Source organism: Nelumbo lutea, chromosome 5, assembly GCF_056320005.1.
Source record: "Nelumbo lutea isolate HS-2025 chromosome 5, American lotus-T2T, whole genome shotgun sequence".
NCBI classification, from domain to species: Eukaryota; Viridiplantae; Streptophyta; class Magnoliopsida; order Proteales; family Nelumbonaceae; genus Nelumbo; species Nelumbo lutea.
In genome coordinates, this window is record NC_142688.1 from 77,252,214 (window position 1) to 77,274,603 (window position 22,390).

General features: G+C 35.8%; 1 protein-coding gene across 10 annotated transcripts in view; it reads left to right on the forward strand.

Annotated features, from left to right (window-relative positions):
- The window catches only part of LOC148852988 (tetratricopeptide repeat (TPR)-containing protein), a 144,392-nt gene that overhangs the window by 63,636 nt on the left and 58,366 nt on the right, over positions 1 to 22,390 (forward strand). For all 10 annotated transcript variants that reach the window (XM_088944757.1, XM_088944758.1, XM_088944761.1 and 7 more), the window contains exons 6-8: positions 2,148 to 2,405; positions 4,608 to 4,754; positions 16,250 to 16,328. In XM_088944757.1, the coding sequence (XP_088800883.1) occupies positions 2,148 to 2,405; positions 4,608 to 4,754; positions 16,250 to 16,328 (484 nt within the window). The remainder of the gene's footprint in view (positions 1 to 2,147; positions 2,406 to 4,607; positions 4,755 to 16,249; positions 16,329 to 22,390) is intronic.

Below are 22,390 nucleotides of genomic sequence, written 5' to 3' on the forward strand. Positions count from 1 at the left end.
CTTTAATTTTAAAGTAAATGTATTAGAAAACCTATTATGTAAATTTAAAATACATAAACATAAGATGTAAAGCGTATTTGAATGAAGTTTTTTTTTGAGAAAATTTAACCAAGATTTATTTAGAATAAAGAGGGGGGGGGGAACAAGAGGAGATATACAAAACAGGGGGGGGGACCCCTGCAAGTTACAATGGAGGAAGCTTGTCGCTATACAGATGCTCCAAATACACACCAAGTTTAGCTAGGCCATCTGCAGTATGATTGTATTCCCTAGGAATCCAAACTAAGTTAACATTCAATCCATCCAAAGAATCCCAAGCTTCAGTCAGATAGTGATAAAGTCTCCAAGGGCCCCCTTTTTTGTCTCTTAACCATTTTATTGTATTTGCTGAATCACCTGCAATGATCAAATACTGAATTCTCAAATTCTTAATTATCCTGATTCCGGTGAGAGCAGCCATCACTTCAGCCTTTGTGGAGTCGGCCCAACCGATTGGGCCACTAAAAGTCCAGCAGATATTGCCCCTTTCGTCCCTTACTGTACCACCAATACCTGCAAAGCTCAGATTGCCTAAGGCACATCTGTCAAAATTAAGGGTTATCACACCTTCACTGATGGAAACGGGATGCCTCAAGGGAGTTTGCTGAGGATGAGGCAGAAACAGAAAGGGGTGAATATTTCTGATAATATCATTGACTGAAAGTCCTTTAAATAGATCTGAATTCACCGACCAAAGGATGCAAAGATAGGTAATTTCTGAGATTAACTCCTCCAAGGTTCTGCTTTTATTGTCAAAGATACGGGTGTTTCTTTCATCCCAAACACCCCACATTACTGCATGAGGCACTGATTGCCAAAAGACTTTATCCCTTTTGCTAAGCCCTATTCGAATGAAAATCTAAAAATACAATCAAACATATAAAAAAATTTTCAAGCATGTAAAACCCACAATCTCTTTTTTTCCTCAATTGCATTACTTCAAGTAGCTAATGTGATGTAAAACATATTATATTACTGATTCTACGAGCCGCCTTTGTGCCACACCCCTCGAGGCAAGCCCAAACAAGTCCATGTTAAGGTCTTAAATTCTTAGTTACCACTTTAAAAATAATGATTTTATAATTTTAATTGATTTTTAAGAAGATATTTTATTAGGATGAATGGATGAACAACATTAGCTTAACATGGACTTGTTTGGGCTTGCCTCAAGACGGGTGGCAAGGGGGTCCAGGGGCGGAGGCCTTGGCCCAGCTGCTAGGTTCAAAAAAAGCAAAAAAAAAAAAAAAATTAAATTTTCAAAAGTCGCCTGCCTGGGCTGAGGTTGACCAGGCATGCACCTTTTGAAAGGGCTGCACCTAGGACCTAGGCGAGGCGCATACCCTAAAATGTGCCTCGCCTGTACGCATAGGCATGCCTCAGATGCGCCTTTTAAATCACTGGTCACATGTGTTAACAACCCTAAGAGTCATTTCCCATAGAAATGGTTTAATTTTTGGTGGTGTAGGTCCAACCCGAACCTTGTGATAAGGGAACTGTATTGGGGATAAAGGTTCTTCGTTTAGAGCCTTGAAACGGATTTACAGGAGTATTGTCCCGAGGGATCCACTGATCATACCTTATTATCATGACCCTCTCTAAGGATGAACACCTTATTAAGGATTTCAATCAGTTAAATAACATCCTCACTTTTACATATCAAAAAGAAAAAGGAAATCCTCACTTTCCATTTCTCTAAGGCCTCTTCTAAAACTGAAATCCCAAGATAATTCTGAAGGGGGGAAAGTCTTGAGGCTCCAACATTGTTTTTATGGTTGCTGGTTGGGGCATAATTGCATAAAGTCTGGGATATCGTTGGCAAGGTGGTCCTTCTTTCCAAACTCCTAAAAGAGAGTGCAAGGAAGGGGGTTCCAAAAAGAATTGTCTCTGAGTGCAAAAGATTCATGCCTGTGATCATTATTCTTTTAAGACTTCTGGAGTCTGGAGAACTTATATTATAACTTTGCTTTCATAATGTCTAACCCTTTTGAACATACTTCCAAATGTCTCTTAATGAGTTGCTTTTACATCTGATATGCTGCATACCTTTAGTTGTTCATATAGTCAGGAACCTGATTTTCCATTTCTTTTTCTTGTCAATTTGCTTTCAGATGTACCAAAAGTGTGGTCAGGTTGAACGTGCTGTTAGCATTCTTGAGGACTATATCAAAGATCATCCAACTGATACCGATTGGGCTGTGGTTAATGTACTAGCTTCCATACACATGGAAACTAATTCATATGCTAAAGCTCTTCAGCAGATTGAAAATATACGATCCACTTACTCCTCTGAAAAGGAGTTTCCACTACATCTAATTGTGAGGGCAGGAATTTGCAATGTTCATCTTGGTAACATGGAAAATGCTGAGGTTTGTTTCATTCTGTGTGTATTTTAACTTGCTCTTAAGATTAATTTGAACTGTAGGTTATAACTCTGAATTGTGTGTTGAGCTTTTAAAAGAGCTGATAGCATCTTTGTGCGATTATGGTCCTTGAAGAAATTTTGTTGGCATATTTCTCTGCATATATTAACTATGGTTATGTGTAGGTGGCATTTATGAAATATGATATCGATCTCTGTGCAGATGTGTTTCTGACATCAATTATGTGTACATGTTTCTCTGAATATATGGACAAATGCTTATATCTGTTGGTAGTCCCACATTTTCTATTCAGGGTTATTTTCCCCAGTATTTAGATAAACGGGGACTGCAATATCCTTTCCTTTTATTTGAGTATGATATAAATATTAGTGAGAGTGGTTGAATGACCTGTCTGTCACATTCACTCATATCTTCTTTTCTCCTATTCTTTCTGATCTCTGTTGTATTTGTGTTTTCTTTTTGAATCTTCAACTAAACCACTTCAAGTTGGTATTAGATGTTAGAGCTATAGTTGGATATTCTTGAGATCATTCTCTGCTGATTTAGTGGTTCCTTATGACCTGTTGATATCAGCAGTTCTGTGGCAGGTTGCAACTTAAGTTGCAACCATATAAAGAGATGCAAATATGGAAACAAAGAAATGGAAGACAAGATGTCAGACGCAACCTGCAGAGTGCACTACTGACCAAAAAAATCAGTCGCTGATTGAATGTTCAAACCTTGTTTGATTTGGTTGAAATTTGGTGGCATTAAATTACACTTATAGTACTCCGATACTATAGATTTTCAGTTCAGTCCTACATGTGGAAGTATCCAACTAAAGGGTTTAAGGTGACTGATTTTTGGGTTCTGCAAGTTATCTTCAAAATGAGGTGAACAGGTTGACTGGTGGAACTTCACTTTCATTTATAATAATTCCTTTGGTTGCTATTTATAGTAACTTTCACGATTAATATTTATAGTCTATCATGTCTAATAATTTTTATTAATTTCTAATTTCTTATAGTGAGAGAATTGTTGAGTTATAGTATCCAAGTTTGAAAAAGGAAATTTCTACTCTTTTTTTGAAATCTGAATATAATTAGCAGCTAGAGTCCAAGTAGGAGTTTTTTATTTTTCTTTTTTTTTTGGTGGGTAAATGCCAGTGTCTTTGCACTTACCTAGTTGTCTCTTTAGTCTCTTTGGGAGGAAATTTATCACTTAGAGGAGGTCAGGTGGTGCACATAAGACTTGAAGCAAAACACAACACTTGTGAAGAACAAGGTGTTTGAGTTCTTGGCAAGATTCAACCTTGAGTTTCAGTTTGCTAAGCAACATATTCTGAGTCAGGATGTTCTAAATTTGTATGAGGTGCAGTTAGACATTGGTTTTGGGCGAGGAGAGCTAATGGTTGACAATGCAGCATTCCCAGGGTTTCTATCATGTTACTATGGCTATTACTAGACCTAGGGATGTTAATGGGTTGGGTTAAGTGGTAAATCTGCCTTGGTCTAACTTTGCAGGGTTGAGTTCAGGTCAATCTTGATGGTGTTTGGAGTCAGCTTTAGGTCAAGTGAACCCGTCCTACATCGGGTTTGGGTTGATGCAGACCAATACCAAACCTGACTTATTGATGTCACTAATGTATTATTCTTTTGGTCTGTCTTGCATGTCTGAAGTTAGACTTCAGAATGTTCTTTTAAGACCTCTTATCACTTCAGTTTAGATATCAGACCTGACAACGTTCTTAGTTTTTATCCCCAAAGAACCTTTTGCACATTTCATTCATACTTTATTATTAGTAACATACTCCTACTATTTTTCGTTAATATTTTATAGATAAAATAGTAATCAAATTATAGTAAAATAATAAAATAGTAAGAAAATTATAACAAGGCAGTAAAATAATAACAAAAGTATTAGCAACATAATAATAAAATAATATCACAGTAGAATATTTATGGGAAACTCAAAAGTATTATTATAATATTAATATTTGTATTATTATTTTTTATTTCCTTATTATTATTATTATTATTATTATTATCATTTCATCGTTTTATTATTGTTTTACTATTGTTCTGCAATAGTAATAGTAATGCATTCCACGCTAGGAACTTCTTTGTATGATTAAGTTTAGATTTTTTTATAATAAGGAAAAAAAAAGCAATTCTGAATTCTTACTGAAGTTCGCAAAGTGCATTTTAGATTCTTTTCAGGGTTTTGGAGATGGAGCATGCAGATGATCAAAACGACTTAATAATTCAAGTTGCAGACACTTATATGAATCTTGGGCATCATGAATCTGCATTGAAGTATTATTTTATGCCAGAGAAGAAAACTGGGAATGAAAATGTAAGAAGTGTCCTTACTCATTTTTGATGCGCGGTTACCATAATATGATACTGCTTTGACAAAGAAATATTTATATGGTTTTCCTCTTTGCTGCAGCATTGCTTAGTTTTTGGCAAGATAGGTTTGATACTAATGAATTAAAACTCTGATAATCTTTCATTTGATTTATTTGAATTACTTTCCCTAATTACATGGCCGGAGAAATTGGAGTTCGCATTTTCATGAATATGTGATAGATATATTACACAAACTTGGATGAAGAAGAATAAAGCAAAGCATGGAAGCTAAATAAACATGATTTCAGGCAAAATTTCAGTCTATAAACCCCGGAGTTGAACCAGAGAAATGGGAAGAACTTAATACAGATTTTATTAGATTTTTCCAAATTGCTGCCATAGTGGCTTCAACAAATTATCTAGTTTCTTCCCTCAAAACCTTTTTAACAACAAATAATGATCCTCCTTCAGTTTACTTCTAGACCGCTCAAACCGATCTATAGTCTACTAAATTCACCTTAATGAGTGCATGACTTGTCACATGACTAGCTCATGGAACAGATTGTAGATTATATACCTTTAATAGAAAGACTTCAAAACTAGCTCATGGACAACTTTTCTTATATTGCTTTTTGATGTCTTCTTCTTTATAAACTTGACAGTGATCCAATATCAACAATGCTGATGATTATTGTTTCCAAAAACATTCTTATGCAAAGGCATGGTCTATTGGATAACCCTTTGCACACCTGATTGGAATTAGTCAGAATACTTTTTCACTCTCATCATCTTTGATGTGGGATGCAGAACCTCCCATGCTAATATTCATAGGCCAGTTACTTGGATCTTAACAAAATGCAAAATTGTCAAAATTTTTCCTTATATTGTTTTTAGTAGCATTTTTCTTTTTGGTAGTATGAAAGAAATTGATTCATGTATAGGAGAAATACTATATTGGAAGAAGAGAACAAGTAGTCCTCAAGTATATATATAAAAACCAATGCCAACAAAATTAGATCTTGAAAGCTTCCAGCATTTCATCCTGTTTTGTTGCAAAATCAACTTTTGATGCCATTGAACTCTTATTGAAACTATTGAGAATGTGTGGAAAGGGCGCTAATGGAGGAGAAGCTAGCAATACTGGTACTGTTAAAGGTAATGTGTACCTTTGTGAAGTTTGAGTTAGTGAAGTAAAAGTGGTACTAAATAAGATAAAGAAGGGAAAGGTGCTAAGACTTGATGGGATTCCGGTAGATGTGTGGAAAGGTATGGAAGAGGTAGTCTTGTTATGGTTAATTAAGCTATTTAATAAGATAGTAAAATACAAAAATGTGCCTAATGATTGGAGAAACACTAGTTTGGTGCCTATATTTAAGACAAAGGTGATATACGAAGTTTTAATAACTATAGGGGGATTCAACTCATGAGCCACTCTATGAAACTTTGGGAGAGAGAATAATTTAACAAAGATTACAACTTGAATGAGTGTATTAGAGAACCAATTTGGCTTTATGCTAGGGAGATCATGCATGGAACATATATTTCTTTTGAAATGATTGTAGAAAAGTTTAGAAAGAAGAAAGATCTTCATAAGGTGTTCATTGATCTAGGCTTATGATTAGGGGTGATCATGCCTGGCCTGGAAACTTGGCCCAGCCTGACCTACAAATTTCTCGGCCCGTGCCCAACCTGGCCTGCAATATAATATTATATGTATTTTTAAATATATTATAGAAATGCTTTGATAACCTGTTTTGGTATAAAATTTGTAAAAGAAAGAAGAGAGGAAAAGGTTTCCGCTAGAAAGAAAGAGAAGAGAGATAGAAGGGAATGGAGGAGAAGCCAAATAACTAATCTGGCCGCCCCCTTTCATTAGATTATATACTCATAAATAAAGAGTGTACAAATACAAGTATGCCCTTAGTAAGTTGGCTACTTGTATGAAGCTGAAAAGTCACACTTAACTTAAACATAAACTAATGGGCCTAAGGCCCAACAACTACCTTACTAAGTTATGTAAGTAAAAACAAATAAAATCGGCCCACAACTCAACATATATAATATATAATATACATATTATTGTTATAATATATGTTTATTTTATATTTTATATATACACAAGCATATCTTATTTTCTATTAAATGCTTATTTTTTATATAATTATTTATGAATAGACGCATGTCAACACTTGAGTCAATTCTACTACGAGAATTGTCCTCCTAAGCAAAACCTTTTATAGATGAAGGACTTGCCTTCATTTCCATTCTTGAGCAATGTGGGACTGGGGGAAACACTCAATAGGTTGGTTGCACTAACTATTTACTGTTGTTCCAAGTCCCACATTGCTTAAGAATGGGAATGAAGGCCTTGCCTTCATCTATAAAATAATAGGTAAGCCAAGCCAAATCAGGCTTGGCAATTAAATGAGGCCTATACCTTATTTTTTGTGCCATGGGCCTAAAGGCTAGCCATGCCCAATTTAACTGTCTTGTACACTATTTTTTTGCATGTATTACATGTTATTAAATATAAAGCTTTAAATAATTTAAATTTTTATTATTCGATGTCATAGGCCCAAAGTCACTATTCATTAAGCTCGGCAAGTCCGGTAACCCGGCTTGTAGGTTCGGGCTTGGGCTTGCAATCTAGGCCCAGGGTACTGATTGGGTTGGGCTTGGATTTAGGTTAAAGTCATTATTGGTGCTAAACCTGACGCAAGACCAGATTGGCCCGGCCCATGATCACCCCTACTTAGGATAGAATTCCTAGATAGATAATATGTTGGGTCTTGGAAAGAAAGGGGTTCAAAATAGGTACATAGACCTAATTAAGTCATCATTGGCCAGATTGGCCCGACCCATGATCACCCCTACTTAGGATAAAATTACTAGATAGATAATATGGTGGGTCTTGGAAAAGAAAGGGGTTCAAAATAGGTACATAGACCTAATGAAGGATTGTAGGTGGGGGTAACAATCAATGTTAGAACACCGGTGGGAGAGACTTAAGATTTTACAGTTATGATGTCATGTCTTCACCAAGGTTTAGCACTTAGCCCTTATCTATCTGCACTAGTAATAGATGGATCGACTAAACATTTTGAGGAGAAAGTTGCATGGTGCATCTTGTTTGCAGATGACATTGTTTTAATTGATGAAAATGATGAAGGATTAAATTCCAAATTAAGCTTATTATAAAATACCTTAGAAATAAGAGGTTTTAAAATAAGTACTAAAACAAAGTATATGACATGTAAATTTAGTAATAATTGGAGTATAAATCAGGATACACTTAGGGTTGGAGACCAAGAGATAAATCAATGTAACCATTTTCAGTAACTTGGTTCAATAATTCATAACAAGTGAGAGATTGAGGAGGGTGTCACTGAATGAAGAGTATATTGGGAAAAATGGAGGGGTGCATTTGGACTTTTGTGTGAGAGGAGAATACCACTTAGATTAAAAGGAAAATTCTATGGAACAGTTGTAAGGCCAACTATGTTGCATGGTGCAAAGTGTGGCAGAAATTCAGATACTAAGATGGATGAGTGGAAAATGAGAGATAGTAGGCCACCAACAGCTCCAATTGGGGATAAAATGAGAGAGAGTAGACTAAGATGGTATGGTCACATGCATAGAGGACTACCAATAGCTGTAGTAGAAGTTATTTGTTACCATAGTTGTCAAGACGATGCCTAAGCGACAAGGCACCCTTGGAGGCTCACCTTGCCCAGTTGCCAAGTAGTTGTATACTGTCTTATAAAATACTTTTATATTGTTAATTTTTTGAGATTATAATTATAAAATAGTCATCATTGAACAAAAATATTCATTTTTTGTGTTTATAAACTACTTTCTTTTTGTTATTTTCTTATTCATTAGGGTTTAATCAATTAATCAACACAAACATTGCTAACTGCTGTATTGAACCCTCAAAGACTTAAAAATATGAACCAATAAGTAAGAGAAGAACTTAAAATTTTGTCTAATCAATACCACATTTCTTCTTCCACATTTTCTTTTCTTCTTTTCCTATAACAAAAATAGGGGTTCGGCCCCTATATTTTTTGAATTTTCTTTTCTTTCTTCTTTTTCTTCTCATAAATATGTCGATTTTCTAGACTTAAACATGAATTTTTTAATTTGCTTATGAAAATTATGGATAGTTATTAAGGAAAGATGGCTATGGAACCTAGGGAAATACCCTAGCATATGTTGTTTTTACTAAAAAAGAATCCATTGCCTAGGTGCCCCCTGTCACCTTGCCTCGCCTTGGCGCCTAGAAGACTATGTTTGTTACAAGTGGAAGGGGCTGGAAGAGCTAGGGATAGATCTAAAAGGACATGGGTAGATGTTGTAAGAAATGGTTTTAGCACTAATAATTTAACATTTGATATGACTTTAAATAAAACAGATTGGCAAAACAAGATTCTTGTAGCCAACCCATATAGTTGGGATAAGGCATGGGTGATTGATGGTGATGATATTTTGATTAATTTGGGAATACTCTTTAATTGGTATATGCATTTTACTTTTTTTTTTTGAATTATATTGACTTAGTGAATTATATCAAAATAGTAGGCCAATTACCCAATCAGAAATTTCCCATGGTTGTTTTAGGAAAATATTTTTAGAAGATTATGACAATTTTAATGAAATATCACAAAGTTTTTAATAATATTCTAAAATTTAAAAAAAAATATAATCTATCAATGAAATTTGAGATATTATTGACATATTGAAAAAATATCAGAGATATTTGGGAAAAAAGGGTTCTTGGAAAATTTTGTATTGCCACCTAGAAAAATAGGGCTATTTTGCCAAGTATTGTCGACATTGTTAACCATGATAACATAATACAAACAAAAAGACTGTCAGGTCTTTTCTTTTTCGGTGGCAAGAGGTTTGCTAGAAGAGCTTTCATGGAATGGGAGAAAAGTGAAGGCATTGATGGACATAACCTGTACATTGATTTGTATTGGTTGATAGATGATATTCATTTCCATGTCAGGAATTAACATATCTTCAATAAGAAAATGTCAAGCAGCTCTCGGAGATGCTCGAAGATAGTTGGAGATGCTCAGAGTTGCTCGGAGATGAAGAGATAGACGGAGAGTTGTGATTTTTTCTCAAAGAGTGTTGAAGGAAGATTTCTGGACCTGATGTTTCGTAAAATCCCTTCCAGGAAATCTTTTGGAGGGAAGAGGAGATGGGAAGCAAATAATTGGTAATGAAGAGAAGAGAAGGATGCGAGGACAAGAACCAATTTTTCCTATAGCAAAGCAGTGGCTGCGGGAGCATGGCCTGGTTTTGGCGTTACGGAAGTCAAAATGTTGGAAGATAAACTGGTAGCAGTAACATAGACTAAGGCGGTTGAAGCAAGAAGGGACTTTCTACATAACTATTTGGTAGGGAGATTTTGGTGGGGGGGTGGGGGTTAGAGAGGTGGAGATATGGGCAAGTACAATGTGGAGGGAGGTGGGGGGAACAAGGGTGAAGAAAATGGCAGATGGTCTTTTCTTGTTCATTTGTCCCTTGAGAGCTGAAGCAGAGTGATCTTGCGTAATGGGCCGTGGCAAATGGGAAGGAACTCTCTCTTGCTGGATTGGTGGGGTGCGAGCGCGGGGTGCATCTATCCGGAGCCTAACTCTGAAGTTGATCGTATGGATTCAATTTGGATTAGGGTTTTTGACCTTCCCCTACTTCTCTAGTGTCCAAGTGTGATTAAAGCCATTGGAGATGTGTGTGGGGGTTTCATTGAGACTGACGATTCCCCTCTAGAGGTTGCAACCTGTGAGTGGGTCAGAATGAAGGTGTGCAGGGGTGAGTCCATCCCGAATAAGGTGGATATTGCCGCGGGGGAAGCTTTGTTTTTTGTCCAAATCTGGTTGGAGATTCTGCCGGCTGTGAGTAGATAGAAGTGGGGAGATCGTGGAAACGGGAAGCCCCAAAAGAGGGGAGAGTGGTATCTGAGTTCTCTAAAACCTTAGTTTTGGAGGATGTTGGTGAAAATCTTCAACCTCAAATGCGTCTCAGTGACGTTCAACCTGACTTCTGATAACCGTTAAATTTTTCCGGTGGCTGATGAAGGTGAGGATGGAGATAGAATCAGTTCCAACCCGAGCCATTCGACCTTGGATGGTTTGGAGGGTCAAGATGTGCTGGCTAGGGATAATATCAAAGGAGTTCAAAATTCAAATTTTGGGTTCAATGGGCGTAGCTTGGGAATTGAAGAAATAAAAAACTTAATTAAATGGTGTTTAGTGGAGATGCGCATGGCACCTATGGAGGAAAGCTTGCCAAAAAGTTGTAGGGAGAACCGACAGTCTCCTGTCCTCAAACAGTGCTTGAGTTAGGAGAATTTAATAAGGGCTAAGAAGCCCATACCGATCCAACCAACCCCGGATAGGAGTCCTTCACAGGTGTTCGGTAGTGGGCTTGGGCCCAAAGCAAGTAGTAAACCGAAGTTTCTCCTCTATAGGAATGAACCATGTAGCCCGAGCCATAGGGGAACCTTGGTAGTCCAGCCAGAGTCCAAAGAAAGTAGGGAGCAATCGTGAAGAGCATGTTCAGAACCAGGTTTCTCTGCTGATGGTTTCGAAGGGTAGTGCCAGCGTTCAGATTGTTCATCCTCAACCTCCTAGCCCTCAGTGTCCATCAGCTTCACCTTTCATGGAGGATACCAGGATGGATGTCCATCACCTAGTGTTGGCGAGGTGGAAGAAAATTTGGTTGATGCTGACCCCATTGCCATGGTGGACTCAAATTTTCAGTTTGAAGATAGGGGGGAGGAACCTCATCAGCTTAGATCACAGGAGGAGGGGGAAAGAGGAATTGAATTGAGAGAGGCAATTGGAAGCGTGGTTCAGTTGAGTAATAACAAAGGAAAGACATCTAATTCGTCATTTGGGAGGTAAGCAGTCTTATATTTCTGCTGCTGCTTCTTGGGTTTCTTCTGGAGAGAGGGAAATTAGTGGCAAAGAAAGGTGGAACAAACTCTAAGAGGAGTAGAGAGATGATGAGGCTGACGTGGGGTTTAAATGATAAGGCAGGTAGCAGTGAGGGGATGTCGAGGGGGGGGGGGAGAAAAATTTAAGTTTGAAGTTGTTTTGCTCTGTTCTTGCTGTTTTTAATGGAGTTAAAAATCTTATCTTGGAATGTAAGAGGTTTGGGTTTGGGAAAAAGAAGATTAGTGGTGTGTGCATCTCTGAAGAAGTCGAGTTCGAAGGTTATCCTGCTTCAAGAAACTAAACTGGAAAGTGTGGATGCTGCAACTGTTAGAAGCATCTGGGGGGAGGGAGAGGTCATATGGAAGGCAAAATTGGCAATGGGAAGTGCGGGGGGTTTGTTGAGCCTTTGGGATCCTTCTGTCTGCAGTTTAATCTCTTCTCACATTGGAACCTTTTCAGTTTCCTTAGTTCTGAAGTTTACTGATGGTAATATCTGTCAAATCACAAATATTTATGGCCTTACAGACAAATCTCCGGGAGAATTTTTGGGAAGAATTGGTTGAGGCGAGGGGAAATTTGTCTTACCCATGGGTTATTGGAGGTGACTTTAATGTTACTTTCTCAAGAGCGATGCTTCAGTTCGCTGATTTTATTAACAGATTTGAGTTGATGAACTTCCCTCTTCAAGGTAGTCGTTTTACTTGGACCAATAATCAAGACAACCCCACCCTAGTGAGATTGGACTGGTTCTTGGTTTCCTATAATTGGAAAGAGCTTTTCCCTGATTTTAAGCAAATTGCCCTCCCTAGGCCAGTTTCAGACCATACTCCAATCCAGTTGGTCTGTGGCTTTAGAGGAAAAATCAGAGACCCCTTTAAATTTGAGAATGCCTGGTTTGAAGATGATAATCTTATTCCCTTGTTGAAGACTGTGTGGAAAGACTTGTAGGTGGTCGGTACTAGCTCTTTCATCTTGGAAAAAAACTTAGTGCCATTAAAGAGAGACTAAAAATCTGGAAAATGAAGAAAAATTTGAATTCAGAAACTGAAAAGAGAGCTTTATTGAGTATCATTAAGGAAATTGATTCAGCAGAAGAGATTGGTCCTTTATCAGAGTAAAGCAGATTAAAGAGATCCCAGGCATAGGTTAATTATGATAAGTTGGCTGTGACAGAAGAAATCAAGTGGAGGCAGAGGGCTAAGTGGTTTAGTTAAAAGAGGGGGATAAAAACACTTATTTCTTTCATAGAATGGCAAATGCTAGAGCAAGAGCTTCTTCAATCAGTAAGTTGGAGTGGGAGGAAAGAGTGGGGAAATCTGATGCCGAAATGAAGAAGGTAGTGGCAACTAACTTTTTTAAAAATCTTTATAAAGAGTTTTGGACCTTCAGACCCTTTCCTAGAAACCTTCCCTTCAAGCAGTAGAGTGAAGATCAGATTTCTTTTATTGAGAGACCTTTTATGGAGGAGGAAATTGAAGCTGCTATTACCATGTTGGCGGATGATAAATTGCCAGGGCCGGATGGTCTTACCAACCTCTTTTATATTATGCTGGGACTTTGTGAAGCAAGACATTCTGAATGTCTTTCAGGCATTTTATGTCTTTCAGGCATTTTATGATAATGCTTCGCTTCAAAGAAGTTTAAACACTACTTTTATTACCCTCATTCCAAAAATTGAAGGGATACTGAATATTAAAGATTTCAGACCAATCAGCCTTCTACACAGTTTTTATAAGATCCTAGCTAAAGTTCTTGCTGAGAGAATGAAAGGGGTGTTAGGAAGTGTTATCTCAAACAATCAAAGTGCTTTTGTCCCGGGGAGGCAGATGCTTGACTCTATTCTTATTGCTAATGAGCTGATTCACTCAAGAAGAAGAGAGGGTGTCCCAGGTTTGATTTGCATACTTGATATTGAGAAGGCTTATGACCATGTTAACTGGAGGTGTGTTGATTTTGTGTTGCGTCAAATGAAATTTGGGCAGAAATGGAGAAACTAGACTAAAGTGTGTATAACCTCTCCCAAAATTTCAGTTTTGATTAATGGTCAGTCAGTAGGGTTTTTTACTAGTTCTAGGGGTCTAAGACAGGATGACCCCCTGTGCCCCTTTCTCTTTATTTGTGTTATCAAAATACTTGCTCTATTCTGTAAAAAGGCAGCTGATTCTGGTGAGTGGGAAGGTTTTGCAATTGCTCCTGAGGGGAAAAGGTCAATATTCTCCAATTTGCAGATGATACTTTGTGTTTTGTGGATGCTTCTCCTTCCCAGCTAGATTTTGTCCTTGGGATTTTAACCTGGTTTGAGGTGGTCTCTGGGCTCAAAGTCAATTGCAACAAAAATCAAATCATTCCAGTGGGTCAAGTAACCAACATAGTTGACTGTGCGGAGGTGCTGGCTTGTCAGATTGAATCCCTCCTAGTGAAATATTTGGGTTTGCCTCTGGGAGCAAATTGTTTAGCTTCCTTGATTTGGGATCCAGTTATTGAAAGAATGGAGAGGAAATTACTATCATGGAAGGCAAGATATCTATCTTTTGGGGGTAGGGTTACTCTAATAAAAAGTACCCTCTCCAATTTACCTACTTATTTCCTCTCTCTTTTCCCTATCCCAAATAAAGTAGCAAGAAGACTGGAGCAGCTTCAAAGAAGTTTTCTTTGGAGGGGTTGGGAAGAGGAGCAAAGAGTTCACCTAGTCAATTGGGATCAAGTATGTCTTCCTAAGGCTGAAGGTGGTTTATGTATAAGGAAGTTGAAGAGTTTTAATTCTGCCCTCCTTTGTAAGTGGATCTGGAGATTCTCGGCTGAAAGTAATGCTTGGTGGAGATCCCTCATAGCTGGTAAATATGGGGTGGAGTGGGGTAACTGGAGATCTAGGGATCCTCCTCCAAATTGGGGCAATTCTCTATGAAAAGGTATCATGAAGAATTTCTCTGTCATATTGGAAAGGATTTCAGTCATGATTGGTAAAGGGGATAGAACTAAATTTTGAAAGGACTCTTGGTGCTTGGATGGCTCCCTAGCTGAGTCTTTTCCCCTTGTTTTCCAGTGTGCTTCTAAGCAAGAAGCATCTGTGGCTGAGTGCTTTTGTTCGGCTGGAGATTCTGTTACTTGGACCCCACTCTTTAGAAGGAACCTTTTTGATTGGGAGTTTGAAGAGATTATGGAGATGTTGACTCTTCTTCAGAAGCAGAAGATAGACCTGCTCTCGGAAGATAAATGGTGCTGGAAGTGGAATCCGGATGGGGAATTTTCTGTCAAATCCCTGGCCTCTAAGCTTTGCAGATTGGGTCTCACTGGTTTCCCAGCTACACAGCTATGGAACCCTATAAGTCCATCAAAATCCAACTTTCTGATTTGGACGATGGCCCTTGACAAATGTCTTTCCAGATCTAATCTTGTGAGGTGGGGCATTCAAATCTTGGATTTATCTTGTGGTCTTTGTGGGTGCCTTCCTGAATCAACAGACCATTTGTGTATTCACTGTCCATTTTCCTCTCAGGTGTGGGAACAACTTTCTCAAATCCATGAATATCCGTTGGGCTATGCCAAGATCGGTTAAGGAGCTCCTCTGCTTCTGGAATTGCAAAGGCCTAAGCAAGAAAGGGAAAATGGTGTGGAGGACTACTACTGCTGCTGTCTTGTGGTCCATTTGGGCTGAGAGGAACAGTAGGATTTTCTGTAATAGAGCTAAGAGTCCTGAAGATTAATTCAGAAAGCAGTGGGCAAGTTAATCTCTTGGGTGTCAGTTACTGAGGAGTTCAGAAGTCTGAATTTGTCTGTTTTATTTCGTTCTAACTCGTGGTGGAGATTGTGGCTGTCAGGCTGCCTTTTTGGGTGTGAACACAGCTTGTATGTGTTGGTTTGAATAAATTTACATTAGCTTTTTCCAAAAAAAAAAAGCTGCTGTAATGATGAGCTGGAGGATGTGGAGGAGTAAGCTTTAAAGTTGGGCTAAGGAGTAAGGGGATTTGTGGGTCTCTTTTGTCAGGGGGGTTTAGGTGATTGGGAGTGGTGTTCATGTTTTTGTGTTAGGGGCCAGAAATGTGGCTACGGTTTGGGTGAATGTTGGTGTTTTGAGGGTTTTCTTCTCTCAGGTGATGCCTTATCATCTTCCTTCTTTTTACTTTATTTCTCCTTTTTCATGAAATTTATCTTTACTTTTCAAAAAAAGAAAATAGAAACAAAAAGACTGGTATGCTCCTGGTTTTGTATTCCATATGACAGCAACAAAAGACCCATCAAACCTCCCAATTATGAGACCAAAAAAAAAAAAAAAAAAAAGAAAATGAAATCTGCTGAGGAGTACCTTATACATAGAAATATAAAACAAACTCCTAATCATAAAACACACAAAAAAAGAAAATAGAATTATCACATATTTTTGCACATTTTTTGCATGAAGTTCCTATTCATTGTTGCATTGACAGTAGCATTTATTTTGTCCTTTGTGATCCTCTTATCACTTAGGCATTTGACCTTTGATATAGTTTTTGCTGGGTTTGTTCATTCTTCTAGTTTTCTGAATGCCTTTCTGCATTGCAAACTTATGCAGGGAAACTTATATTTAAAAATTGCTCAATGTTATTTCTCTCTCAAAGATAGAGTGAATGCTATAAATTTCTTCTATAAGGGTAAGGGCTTCCCCAAAATTTAAGCATTTGGATTAACAAATCTTTGTCAATATGGTTAGGTCTTATCTTCTACTTTCTTGTGCAGTCACAAATATGTTCAATTGCTTTCAAATTGGAATGCTTATGTTTGGGATTGCAATTTTGTGAGGATATTACATTGTTGTGTTTTTGACTTTATGCTTTCAATGTCCTCTGATATTATTGCATATGCTCCTGACCGCGTCTGGAAATTACTACTATAAAGTAGTTTCTATGATTCAATCCAAGTGGTCATATGTTGGGATTCTAATTCGTAAAAATACTACATGGTTGTGTGTTTGATTTTGTCTTAAATGTCATGCAATATCATTATGTTTGTTCCTTTAACTTCTGCTGGATAATTTTGCTGCAACGTTCCTACTAAGATTGCATCCTATTGGTCATCATAGTTTTCCCAGTTCTGACTGTGCAATGCCATTTAGTAAGCTGTAGGGATGCAACTTGGGCAGGCTCCAGTTTGGGTTTTGTCAAAATTTCAATGGGCCTGGGCCGAAGCCTGAACCTGAAACAATGTAAAATGCTTACTCATTCCAACCCAAGTTGTGCCTAGGGATGATTATTTTATATAAGATATAAGAATTTTATGTTTTAACATATAAATAAATATTAATTATCTGACACATGTCAATACATGTGTGAACACTTGTGCCCCTAGTAAAGGAGGGTGTAAAGACCTTTAAAGGAAGGTGCAAAGGAGATTGACTAGGAACCTTCAATTCATTAGTAGATTGGAATGGTACTCAAGAAGACATTTTTAAAAGCTATTACCCAATATTGGTCTCAGTTATCTAGGGTCTTGGGAAGGGTAGACTGGATACGGTCCTAACCTTAGGCATTCTTTTCTGCATAAATTGGCCACTCACAGATTTGAACTTGTGTTCTCACACTTGTCAGCCTGAGATTTTACTAGTGTTTATATGTAAATGGACCGGACCAGCCGGTCGGACCAGTTGAACCATGACCAGGGACATTGGCCGGTTTGGTTATACCCCAATAACTGTATTTACTAAAAACCTAGTGAAAACTAGTTGATTGGATGGTTTAATCAGAAAGTCAGTGAAGTGGTCCTGGTTTCAAAAAACCTCGAGTCCTTAAATAATTGAAATTTTAAAATGTGTTTAACAAGACTTGAACCCATGACCTCTTTTTTTCATATATTGCTTAATTACCATTAGTCCACCTCTTTAATTGTGTTAATTAATGATTTTTATTCTACATATTACTTTATTATGCACACATTTTAAAGAAAATCTAAATAAAGAGACTCGAACCCTAGTCATTTGCTTTAAAAATTAAGGAACTTGCTATTCATCCACCATATTTAAGTATACTAAAAGTTGTAAAATATATTATAATATAGTATTTATATGATACCTAGTATATAAATGTATATGCCATGTCATCACGGTTTGACCTCCGGTTCAACCCCAGTTGAACCTCTAACCCGTGAACATTGGATTTTACCATTACACCATGTAATGCCCGGTCCGGTTCTCTGAACATTGGATTTTACCATTACGCCATGTAATGGCCCCTCAAAAATAAAGAGGTATGTTGTTGCTAAACTTCAATTCATGAATGACTTCAAGAACATGACATTTCTTCCTTTCTATTAGTATATTTTGTTTTGGTGTACATGAGTTCTGATGCAAAGCATATTGTTGAGTGAAAATGGTGACAAAGAAGTCTTTTGTATTTTCTATCTAAATACTTTGATTTTCTTTTCAAATTGAGTATCCACCATACAAAGAAATTATTGAACAATTTGTGGAATTTTATCCATGGAGGCCTCAAGTATTGCCATGTATAGTGAGAATAGTCATCCACAGATAAGACAAAATAATGACAACCATCCAAAGTAGGAAAGATATATGGTCAACATAGATCATCATTATCGTTGTCATCTAAGCACTATCCCATGTATATGGGGATGGCCACATGAATTCAGTTTTGCCATTTTGTTCTGTTCAGTGCCATATCTATTGTTAAATTTTGAGCGCTTACGTCATTATTTAGTACTTCAACCCATGCCCTTTCTGGGTCTACCTCTACCCCTAGACCTTCTAGCCCCTTCAACTTGCAACAGATCACTCCTTACAGGTGCTGTAGATGCAAGTCCTTTGGTGAGAACATCTGCTAGTTGTAGCTTTGAAGGTGTAAAGCGAATGCACAATTCTCCTAACACAATTCTCTCTCGCAAAAAAGTGTTTGTCAACCTCTATATGTCTAGTCTTGTCATGTTGCACACTTGCACTAGGTTGTGGCAATGTTGACGGCAGCCTTGTTATCACAATATAGTCTGAGAGACACCATGAGCCATAGCTCTATATTCAGTCTGTGTACTTGATCTCACAACTATGCTCTACTTCTTAATCCTCCATGTGAAAAGGTTACCCCCAGCAAATGTATGGTACCTTTAAGTCGACTTCCTGTCCCCCGTGGAACCTGCCCAATCAACATCAATAAAGCCTCCAATTTCAAATTTATCATGCTTGCTGAATAATAAACCCTTTCCGAGACAAGTCTTCAAGTATCTAACGATCTGTTCAGTTGACTTCATATGAGAGATCTTAGAAGCATGCATAAACTGACTAACAAGATAGACACATAAACAATGTCTGGTCGAGCAAAGGATAGGTATTATTAACTTTCCCACCAATGGCTGATATCTTTCCTTGTCAGGGTAGGTCTCACCTACAACTACCTATATGCCATGGTTTTGTTCTATGGGAGTTTCAGCTACTCTGCTCCCCATCATTCCAGTCTCCTCTAACAAGTTCATAGCATACTTTCACTTGATCTAGCCACTTCAATCCAAAGAAATCATTTTAGTGGTCCCAAATCCTTGATTTCAAGCTCTGATGCTAGAAACTTCTTGAACCTCCTTATTTCTGCTTCATCATTCCTAGTCACCACCATATCATCCACATATACAATAAGAACTATGAGATTATCACCGTCTCCTGATGAATAGTGTATGATCAGCACTTCTTTGGGAGTGCCCCATACCTTTCATGGCCTTACACATTCTTTTAAACCAATCATGAGGAGATTGTTTCAATCCATACAAAGCCTTCTCCATCTTGCATACTTTTCCTTGGAAGTCGTAACCAGGTGGAAGACTCATGAATACTTTTTCCTATAAATCTCTATTTAAGAATGCATTCTTTACATGTCATTGATGAAACCCCCAAGAATAATTTGCTGCTAAGGACAAGAACACACAAATAGTATTCAGTTTAGCTATGGAGCAAAATATTTCTTGTAATCAATCCCCTCCTTTTCTATAAACCCTTTGGCCACCAATCTTGCCTTATCTTTCATTGTAAACACCCATTTGCACCCGATATTACTCTTTCCCTTAGGTAGATCCACTATCTCCCAAGTCTGAGCCTTCAGCAAGGCTTTCATCTCTTCATTCTTTGCTTCTCTCCACTTTGGATTAGTTACAGCTTTGGAATATCTGGTAAGAACATGCACAAGGAAAGAGCAGAAATATATATACCTGCCATGTCAGCATAGCTCTCCTTGAAGGAAACCCCCTTCCTAATTTTCTGTTTTTTTGAATTTTTTATTTTTTTAATTTCACATAATTATCCATTAAACGAATAAGGAAATCACATATAACTAACTATTTCTAGCAACCATAAAAATTTTCTAATGTCTAGCCAAGTGGCACCACTTTCCCCCACTTCCTCCCAAATTGTCTCTAATTCCAATTTATCTCCTAAATTATCTCTAACTCCTATTTATTTCTTAAATTATCTCTAATTTAGTAGAGAGATTCTCTCCTAAACTATCTCTAATTCCTATTTATCCTCTCCCCCACTTTTTATCTATATCTATCTAAAGAAAGTTTCAATTAAAAAAAATCAGAACTATTTAAATGTTATAATGAAATTCTATACTAAATTTAAAATATTTATTCAAAACACAAAAAATTAATAGATTTAATAATATTCATATTATTAATAATTCAACATTTTTACAAAATTCATCATGAAATTATGTAGTAACAATAAAAATAATAATTTTATGAATTATTCAATTTAAATGTTATTCAAATAATAAGAATTTAACATTAAAAAAAATAAAACATTATTTAAATATTTCAATAACTGAAAATCTTAAAAAAACATTAAAAATAGCTAAATAATATAAGAAAATATTTAATATTATGTAATAACATTAAAATAGTTAAAATTCAAATTATGAAAAATTTTAAATATTTTACATGTTATTTAAACATTTAAATGACAATATTTAACATGAAAAAAATTTTAAATAGTTAAAATAACGAAGTTATATAATAAATTAAAAAAATTCTTAAAAGTAGAAAAATAATTATAATAGAATTCACAATCATCATATTAATAATAATTTAATATTTTACAAAATTAATAACAAATTATGTAATAATAGTATAATTATAATTTTATGGATTATTAAATTCAATAAACAATTAATATTTTAAGAACTTAAATAACAATATTATTTAATTAAGTAAATAATATTGTAAATAACAAATTTAACTTATATCATTTAATAATTATAGAAAATAACTTTCAACAAAATTATATTTACTAGTAATAAATTTACACTAATAGTGTATATTCACTATATGTTTTTATTTACTCTAACTAACATTTATTTTATTTTCAGTAGTTATTTATTGTTTTTAATAAATATGCTTTCAATAATTATTTTTAAATGTATATTTACTTTGTTATTTAATAGCAACTTATCAATAATTTTTGGAGATTAAAAAACTACTATTTAACTTTTGTAATTTAATTTATCGTATTTATTGTATTTTTTATAAATTTATTTTTAGTAATTATATATTTTTTATAATTTATAGATTAATGCTTATTAGAGATTAAACTATTATTTAAGATTACACTATTTATTGAAATTTTTAGTATATTTTCAGTATTTATTATATTTTTGTAATTGTTGTATTTTTATTATATATCTATTATATTTTCATTATAAACTTGTTTTCAATGATTTTGTATGTTTGCTATAAATTTTCAATAGTTATTGGAGATTAAACTATTGTTACTTATTAGAGATTAGACTATAAATTTAGTTGAAATTAGTGGTGTTTAATGATTGGTTAAGTTCAGTTGTAGGCTGTTTTGCCAACCAAATCGATCTGGTCAAGTCCGCAGTTTGTCACTCGAAACCGATTGACTATTAGCGAAAACCCACCAACTCGGGTTGTTTCGATTTGGGTCTATTTTCGGTTTAGTTTGTTTGTTCAAAAGATTTAAACTTAAAAAATTAACTTTAAATTCCATAAATTACAATGATATTATTAAAAATTAAAAAATTAAATATGGGTCTATTTTAGACTAACAAATATGGGAATTTCCTACTTTCTCGTATTAAAAAATTAAATTTAAAATATAAAATATTAATATATTTTTTTTAAACCAAAGCCGATCTAAAATACTAGAAAGCCGATTAACTCGGGTTGAGTTTGATCGGATTGTTTATTAAAATGTTCAAATATAAAACAATTATATACTCTTATGTATTTATGTTGGTTAACTTTCGCTTAACAGAGCACGGGTCCCCATCACCATACCTCTCCTTGCTCCATTATCCCCACCATGCATTCTCTTTGACTTTCTCTCCCTTTCCCTTCCCACCACTCCCATTAAGCCATGTCGCCCAACTACCAAAAAATATTCCTAAATCTCTCTCCTAAGATATCTCATTTAAACTAATAGGAAAGTATCATGTTGCCCAACTCCCTAATCGATTTCTAAAATGCATCCCCCCAATCTATATCCACTCTCCCTCATTTAAAATATTCATATTAATTAATTAATAGTTAAATACGGTTAATATTTAGTCCCACCCATATCCAATGAGTTTTAAATAGTGTTATTTACCAAAAATTAATAAATATTGTTATTAATTAACTCATTAAACAACATTTTATAGAAATTGAAAACTCTTTAACTAATTTCTATAAAATTGAGAATTATATTTAACAATTAACGAAAAGTATA